The 8,882-nt window shown below is 33.4% G+C and overlaps 1 protein-coding gene and 1 long non-coding RNA gene across 3 annotated transcripts; both read left to right on the top strand.

Moving 5' to 3' along the window:
• Positions 1–1,060: 1,060 nt before the first annotated feature.
• Positions 1,061–4,866, top strand: LOC123197631 (monocopper oxidase-like protein SKS1). 2 transcript variants are annotated; one of them, XM_044611962.1, is made up of 9 exons: positions 1,061–1,359; positions 1,953–2,062; positions 2,184–2,454; positions 2,549–2,687; positions 2,974–3,340; positions 3,552–3,917; positions 3,991–4,069; positions 4,274–4,473; positions 4,578–4,866. In XM_044611962.1, exons 1-9 carry the CDS (start codon positions 1,219–1,221, stop codon positions 4,675–4,677), a joined length of 1,773 nt encoding a protein of 590 aa, XP_044467897.1. In that variant the 5' UTR covers positions 1,061–1,218; the 3' UTR covers positions 4,678–4,866. The 2 variants fall into 2 exon arrangements, 1 of the variants encoding a protein (XP_044467897.1); XR_006497888.1 differs by having other exon boundaries at positions 3,552–3,895.
• Positions 4,867–7,005: 2,139 nt separating this feature from the next.
• On the top strand, positions 7,006–8,464 carry LOC123197178. The gene is made up of 2 exons (XR_006497839.1): positions 7,006–7,208; positions 8,171–8,464. It is a non-coding gene; the product is annotated as an uncharacterized LOC123197178 (long non-coding RNA).
• Positions 8,465–8,882: the final 418 nt, after the last annotated feature.

Raw genomic sequence — 8,882 nt, 5'->3', positions numbered from 1 at the left:
TAAGTTTTTATTTTTTAACTATAAAAATCTCAAACACCTACTTATAAAGAGTTAAATCTATTAATTTTAAGGATAAAATCATTATTTTATTTGTAATATTAAAAATAAATTAAAATTTAATTTCTTTTCTCCCTTAAAACTCTAAAATCTAAAAGTTTACCCTCTAAACTAAGTTTTAAAAAATGACATTTCTCCTCTTAGGGTTTAGTTTTCAATCTTTGGCATCAAATTCGATGCCATTACCAACGACGAAGATTCTCCGACGCATCATCATGCTTTGACGGTCTCTTTTTCTTTCTCTAAAACACCGACCGACGAAGATCTTATTTGGGAAGACAAAGATGAAGATCTTGTTTTCGTCTTTCTAACGAAGCTCTTCATCTTTTCAGTTTCATTTGATATCGATTGGGCAATCAACTAAGAGAAGAGAGATCGTTAAAGAGAGAGAAAACTTTGAGAGGGAGAGACTGCCGACAATAAAGTTATAATTTGAAAACTAAATCCTAAGAAGGGAAATGTCATTTTTTAAAAATTTGTCCTATGGGAGAAATGGTTAGTTTTTATGGTTTGGGGGAGGGGAAGAAATAAAATTTCAAAGTTACTTTATTCTTAATTCAAAATCACCTAATCATTTGATGATATACATTAAATATATATCTATTTGTGTATACAAAATGAGTAACATAGTTTTATTATCAATACAATTATACATACATATTTTTAGTACATAGTTTGAGTATGCAGATAATGTATTATCATATAATTGAATGATTTTAAATTGAAGATAAAATAACGCCTACTCATATGATAATAAATTATATATATAAATAAATTATATATTAAAAATATGTATATATAATATTATTATTTTTTTTGCTTAAATTTTGAGTGAAAAATTATTTTCCTCTTTTCTTTAGTGTAATAAGAGAGTGGAACACAGTTATTACACCACTAGGACTTAAAAATTAAGAAAAAACCGGCTTACTCATTAACCGGTCATCTTATGCGAATAAATAATGCAAACTTGCCTGCAACAGAGAGCCATAGGGTGTTTGAAATTCTATTGTCGTCTTGCGACTCAAAACTTCCAAATACACCAAGAAGAAGCCGCTCTCTCTCTCTCTCTCTCTCCATCTCTCTGTTTTCTCAGAAATTAGCGTCAAACATGTTCTAAACAGCTTCACTCAACTCCAAACTCATTTTACAATACGTATACTCATGGCTCTGTTGAGGTTTCTTCTCTGTATTTTCGTTCACATTGCTCTGTTTTCAACTCTCTGTTTTGCTGCCGACCCGTATGTCAACTACGTTTTCAAAGTCTCTTACATGACTGCCTCGCCTTTGGGTGTTCCTCAACAGGTTCATTGTCTAAACTGCCTTTGTAGAACAAAGTTTAGCTGGGTTTTTGTTCGGTTAATGCATAGACAGATAAAAGTAGCATCTTGGTTGTGTTTCCTTTTTCGTATTTTGTATCTGGATTGGTCTTGGATCTACTGGAAATAAATGTAGATTTTTTTTTTTCACGTGGGTGCTTATTGGTTATCAGTGTGGTTTTGAAAGATCTGAACTTTATGTTGAATATCGAGTTGTGCAATATAGTGTTATAGATTAAAAACACAACCTTTTCTCTTGCCTTTATGCTGTCTTTTTCATTTGAACCTGGAAATGTCAGTTAAAGGCCAGTGGAATAGCTCAAGTTTTGTATTCTCTGTTTGAACCCAGCTACAATAGTACTTTCTATACTCCATATGGATTATTTGAAAAAGTAGTTAAATACAGTCTTGAATTTTATTGTTGACTATTTCCTGTAGTTTTTTTTTTAAATTTTATTTGTTCATTAATTTTCCCCAGTACCAAAGTTTATCAGGTCTGAATTGGGATTGCGATGATTTCGGGTTGTATAGAAATTTGAATCAGTTGTTTTTTTTTTTTTTAATTACTTGTGCTTGCAGGTTATAGCAGTTAATGGTCAGTTTCCTGGCCCCGCTATCAATGCTACTACTAATAACAATGTTGTTATTGACGTGAGGAATGAATTAGATGAAGATCTTCTAATGACTTGGTAGGCCTGAACCAAACTTATTTTGAATATGTTACTAAATGCACTTCAAATTTGTCTCTATATCTTTCCCCCCTTTTCCTTTTTGGTCATTTAAAAAAAATGAGTTCAATGGTTGTGGCAGGCCTGGGATCCAAATGCGGCGTAATTCGTGGCAGGATGGTGTTCTTGGAACAAATTGTCCAATCCCACCAAAGTGGAACTGGACTTACCAGTTCCAAGTCAAGGACCAGATTGGAAGTTTTTTCTACTACCCATCACTTAATCTTCAGAGGGCATCGGGTGGCTTTGGAGGTGTTATTATTAACAATAGGGTAATCATTCCAATTCCTTTTGCACCACCAGATGGGGATATTGTTATTCTAATTGGTGACTGGTATACCCGAAACCATGCGGTTAGTACCTTTCTTTAGGCTGATGCCTCATGTATTTGATAACATTGGAGTGACTGTTGGTTTGTTTCTAATATTGGTCTCTTCTTGATGTTAGGCACTAAGGACAGATCTGGACTCAGGAAAAGACCTTGGGATGCCAGATGGAGTTCTCATTAACGGGAAGGGGCCTTACCAATATAATAACAGCCTTGTTCCTGATGGCATTGCATATGAAACTATTAATGTAGATCCAGGTAATATATTTTTTTGCATCTATAATTTGTTTAACCATTTTTCTTTCTTGCAGTTGTAATGACTTTGCTTTCTGCTGCAAGACACCTGTGTTCTTTCATTAGTTTGATAAAACACTGCCTCATCCCTCTGCTTATTAGTTCTTATATTTTATATTTTGTGGTTTACTTAGCATTCTTTAGTTTCTTTAGTCCTAAATTTTCCTTTACCTGTGGTGAATGCAAGTACTGAGTGACTAATGCCTTTAAGTGTTCTAAATTTAGTTGACAGAGGTATAATGTTGTTCAGGAAAAACTTATCGACTGCGTGTGCACAATGTTGGAACTTCAACTAGTTTGAACTTTAGAATTCAGAATCATAATCTGCTACTTGTCGAAACAGAAGGATATTACACAATGCAACAGAATTATTCCAGCTTTGAAATTCATGTGGGTCAGTCTTATTCATTCTTAGTCACAATGGATCAGAATGCAACTTCGGATTATTACATCGTGGCCAGTGCTAGATTTGTGAATGAGTCAGTTTGGCAAAAAGTTACTGGGGTTGCCATCTTGCACTACTCCAATTCGAAAGGTCCAGCAACTGGTCCTCTGCCCGAAGCACCTGGTGACATATATAACTCATGGTCAGCAATGAACCAGCCTAGATCTATCAGGTTTGTTTCTAAATTTGTTGACCTTTGTCCCCGTTTGCTTTTTCTATTTTTCTATATAAGTTGAATTTTTCTGTCAGTTCAAAATTGTTCTCTGTCTGCTGCTTTAGGTTTCCTGTGATGAATGTGTTGCTTAAGTTGACTAATTTGGTTGTTACTCTTGAAAAGGGACTATGTGAGTAGAATTGTTGTAATTTTTTTTTTTGTTGATTAGGCAAAATACAACTGCGAGTGGAGCTCGTCCAAATCCACAGGGATCTTTCCATTATGGTTCAATCAATGTGACTGATACATATATTATAAGGAGTTTGCCACCAGCAATGATTGATGGGCAACTTCGTGCTACAATGAATGGGATATCCTTTGTCAAACCCGATCTACCAATTAGGCTTGCTGACGAACACAATTTGAAGGGAACCTATAAACTAGATTTTCCGGCTAAACCGATGGATAGAACTCTCCGAATAGACAGATCTGTTCTTAATGCTACATACAAGGGATTTATAGAAGTTATATTGCAAAATAATGACACCAAGATGCAGAGCTTTCACGTGGATGGTTATGCATTTTTCTTGGTTGGGTACGAGTTTTTATATCCATCTTTCTAAATCTTTCAGAGTGATAAACTGTCATAGTAACTTGGTTGACTGCAGGATGGACTTTGGTGTATGGTCCGAAAGCAACAGAAATATTTATAACAAGTGGGATGCATTTTCTCGTTGCACAACGGAGGTTTGTAATTCTTGTTCATGTATGAGTGCTGCATTTTTAGTCTATGGGAAAAGGAAAATGCTCTTTTATCAAACTGAAAGCTGTAATTTTGTGGGGTGTTTGTAATTTTAAAGCAAATTCTAACCGAACAATGCCTTATGGATAATCCTGAAATATGATTTTAAATGCTATGTTTTTTCAATTACTCATGTTTCTTCTGTGTAGGTTTATCCTGGAGGATGGACAGCAATACTTATCTCTCTTGATAATGTTGGAGTATGGAATCTTAGAGTCGAAAACCTGGATCGCTGGTATCTAGGCCAAGAAACATATATGAGAATTATCAATCCGGAGGAAAATGGCGAAACAGAAATGTCTCCCCCTGACAATGTTTTATACTGTGGTGCCCTTCAGAGCTTGCAGCAGTATCTATCTGGAACCTTTTCATTAAATCTCTTTTCCTTTTTCCCTTCTAATGACTATTAAATCACATGGCTAATGCAATGTTTTGCATTTTTGCATCTTTTAGGCAGCAGAGTCGTTCAGCTGCAGCATCAATTCTGATAGGAGTATCAAAGATGGCCCTTACTTTTGCTTTGGCTTTCTCTGTTGGGATTCTTATTTCTTGATAAGCTCTCATGCTGATGGGTGAGTTCAGAATTTGTGACAGTAGCGGCTCGTCCTGGTTCAGTTTTAGGCAAGATTTAACTGTGAATTGTTGTTTAGAGTAGGTTTATGGATTCTTATACGATTCTTTTCTTGGTGTTAAAAAAGATTTATTTTACTTTTCGTCGTAAGGTTATTGTGGATTCATCATTCGTTGCATATAAATTCCGAATATCATTTGACATTTTATATCTTGTATTTATTTATAAATAACATCAAATTATATAATGATATATCATTATTAGTATCTAAATTGATAATCATTACAAGTTTGATAGAGCTAAGTTTCTTCAAAAACTATTCTTTTTCAACATCTCCCTTATAACATCAACAAATCATCCAAAAAAAAAAAAACCTTTTTCCACCGAAACGTTCAAATAACAAATATTACATCTTTTTTCTTGTGAACCTTTCAGTAAGTCTTATTCAACTATTCCGTTAAAAAAAATTGATATTTACGATTACAGACACTACCCTTCTCTTAGAGTTATGGAATAATAAAACTATGGGTAGAAGGTTAAGGTTTAGGAATTTTTCATTAGAGGCAATTTTGTCCAAAATTTTTTTATATAAAATGGGATTTTAATATTTTTAATATATTTTTCAGAAAAATATTAGTTTTCCATTCAATATTGAAGATAATGTTACATAATATAATTTCTCTTGATTTTTATATACGTCTTTGTGCACATTTATACCCTCTTAAACTAGAATATGTTGAGAATATTAGAACTGTTATCTTTTGGCAATTGGTAAAATAGCACCTTCAATTTATGTATAAGGTTTGTGAATACTTTTCAAGTCAAAATAACACTAGAAAAGAAGGATAAAAATGTTCATGTTTTGGCTTAATTATCTCGATTGGAGAAGGCAGAGTTCCTCAACCACTTGGGTACAATTTGAGATGTTTATAATGTCACATATTTGCAAGAATAGAGATATTAAATGGGTTAGCCCATTAAGGACTCGTAGGGGCATAACCCGAAAGCCTTGGGTTGTGTCCTAAACCTTGAGATTTTGTCAAGATTGACACAAAAACATATAAAGTGGATATCCTTGGCATGATCAGACATGTGGACCTAGTGAAATGTGTTAGAATTGACCTAACATGACATGATCTAGTCCATTATCACCTCTGTGTAGGTATATTAGAAATACAATCTACTTTTATTAAATTGTTTGAAAAAGTGAAATTTAATTTTCAACAAAAACAATCGGGTCTCTCCAATGGTAAAAAAGTTATCAACTATATATAATAACACAAGCATATCAATCTGATAATGATCACTAGTCAAACTAAGCTTAATTTAGGCTATTGCACTGGCAGAAGAGAGAGCCGATAGTCAAATTACTTTCAATCGACAATTAGTGGGACACCTTAATTTTGTTGGTTAAATAACTCTACAAGTCTCATCTGTTTTTGAAGTATCACAAAAACATACCGAGGATAATATTGTTTGCCTCTGATGATGATATTTCTCTGACTAAAACATTATGAGGTAAAGCTTTAAGGGGACCAAGTTACTTCTATATGTTGTCTAGAGACATCATCAGTGGTCAGAAATTATTGTCTCCTCTTTGGCAGCATTCTTCCCTTCGCTCTCAGCCATTCTTATCTTCAACAATAATAATCTCATGGAAGGTTTACCGTGCATTTGGTTCTCTATATGGACTCTAAAGTAGCTAAAACATTAATTGTCCTTTCTGTTATTCTCTCATGATCTTATAAATATTTAAAAGCCAAAAACTGGTTAGCATATATGGAATAATATAGAGATAACTTAAATCATGGATAATTCCATATATGTTTACTATAACATTAATAACTTATAAATATAATATAAATGATACTGTACGTTACAAAAGGATTATTCTAATGTGTATTTAGCTGGGTTTTGAATATGAACATAATGTAATAGGGTATCACAGAATGGTGGACTGAAAGATGATGGATAAGTTTTGTGGGTGGGAAGGAAATAATAGCAGTCACATGGATTTGTAGAGAATGTGAATATATCATGTTACCTTCTAACACAAACAACATTTTCATAAAACCCTAATCATTCAGTCACTCGCACACTGGCATGCGCTTCTTCATGCATGCTGCTGGTGTCTTTGACTTCACAAAGCAGCAGTCTCTCTCCCTCTTGAAGCCCTAATCAAAAGAACGAATCCACTTGTCAAATTTTGTCAGAGCCTTTCTCAGGATTCTTCTTTCTATGTTCTTCAACTGTCTCTTCAGAATTATGTTGTTGAAAAAATCCCATTTGCTTTAAAGTTGTAACCCGGCTTGACTTCATCACTAGTAAATGATCTCTGTCCATATAAATATAACATTAGGTTTCTCTTGCTGGCTACTAGAGGGTTACTTTTGTTCTAGCTTAAAATGCGCATGATTCTGAATCTTCTGGTCTTCCCAGTTCACTAGCTAAGTACACTTTTCCTGCATCTGACTCTCCCAAACAATGAATCTACCACTCTCTCTTTATAGCAGGTAATAATATTTACTTACATACGGTCACATTTTAGGTTGTCGATTTTAACTGTTTGCACTTCATGAGTTATCTCTCTTCGATTCCTTGCATGTTTGCAGTTAGAAACTGTTGTTTCTCTTTGGCAAGTGCTAATGTACATCTTAAATAGCCAACTAAAAAAGGTTATCAGGAATCTCAAAGTTACATTTATTATATAAAAAAGGATGCCCGCAACCTTTATTTTTAAAGTTAGGGAATTAGGATTTGCAATTTGATATGCAAATTCTCTTGGTGGTGATAATTTGAACCAGCACGGGTAGGTTTCTTCCTTTTCAATTGTGGAACTTCATTAGGTCTAGTTCATTTTCAGAAAATGAGTCTCTCTTCCTTTTTATACCTATATATAATCCCCCTTTTCGCTTTCTTGGTATAGGGGTATACCTGATATACTTTTTACTTTATTGTTTTTCTTCGCATTTGATATATATATCAATAGATTAGTTGTGTCATGCCAAGCTCTCAGTTTCTGTGGGAGCTTGAAAAAGTATAAGACAACAAATATGAACTAACTTTCTTTAAATAGAATACTAAATTCATCAGAAAATTACTTGCATCTTTGCATTATGCATACGTAATTAAGAATACCCCTTTAATGAATGGTACCTAAATAAGCACAAAGTCCTTTTTTCAACAATATATTATATATAATTATATATATATCATTATACATAAACTTATATATGTAAATATATATGCTAACTCTTGTAAAGAAGATAAATCGTTTAACTAAACTAACAATATTCAAAGAAAAAATCAAAATCTAACTAAAATACCTCTGGTTTTTATTAAGAAGGAAGTTAGGGTTTTGCAACTGTATTTATCTATGAACATTCAAACTAACTAATTACTTACAGCTGTCAACTAAAATAACCGTCATTGATTTCTAACTAACTCATCCTTTGGTTGCCATTTGATCATCAAGGATGCGAAGCCAGCGTGATTTGCTTGAACTGAACCTCAAGGAGAAAAACGGTGTGTATCGAGTGAAGAAGATACTTAGATTTTGCGAGAAAATATCTTCAATAATAAAATGGTGTATTTTGTTAGCGTTCACTCCTTATCTCAACAACTGTCATTGATAAGAGTTTATAAAATTTAATCAAAATATTGTGAAATCCTATTAATTCATATCTTTGAGACTCAAATCATACGTGATAAGCTTATGTATGTATTAAAACAAAGTTTACATTAATTTAAAATATAGTTTTTCTTGGGATATGTTAGGAGAGATCAGATTATCTCTATGAGTAAACTTGGTCATTAAGACTTGATCGAAGGGAAAAATTAACTTCGAAACTACTAAACAAATCAAGGTTAATGATGTCCAATAAGCACCAGAATCTATCTTGTTGTGCTAATTGATTAGTGCTGTGCCCGAATCACCATCACACTGATCGAATCAATTGAGTGTCGCCTACGGTTTAAAAAAGGAAAGAGTAGTGCACAGTTCATGTGCCTTTGCGAAACTTACCAGCAAAGCATTCAGTAGATTATCATCGATTTACTTCTTGCAATTCGTTCTGCAAAAGCTTGTGCCATTTCAATATTTTCGATGGATAATTATATATATAAAGATAATGATTGTATACTTCCACAAAAATATATACCTCTGAATAATTTAAGTATTGGAACAC

The sequence above is a fragment of the Mangifera indica genome, chromosome 15 (genome assembly GCF_011075055.1).
Source record: "Mangifera indica cultivar Alphonso chromosome 15, CATAS_Mindica_2.1, whole genome shotgun sequence".
Taxonomy (NCBI): Eukaryota; Viridiplantae; Streptophyta; class Magnoliopsida; order Sapindales; family Anacardiaceae; genus Mangifera; species Mangifera indica.
This window is presented reverse-complemented; position numbering and strand designations above follow the sequence as displayed.

Coding starts and splice junctions, on each gene's coding strand:
- LOC123197631 (XM_044611962.1), top strand. CDS start 1,219: ATGGCTCTGTTGAGGTTTCTTCTCTGTATTTTCGTTCACATTGCTCTG. Junction 2,688..2,973: donor AACTATTAATGTAGATCCAG/GTAATATATTTT, acceptor AATGTTGTTCAG/GAAAAACTTATCGACTGCGT. Junction 3,341..3,551: donor AACCAGCCTAGATCTATCAG/GTTTGTTTCTAA, acceptor TTTGTTGATTAG/GCAAAATACAACTGCGAGTG.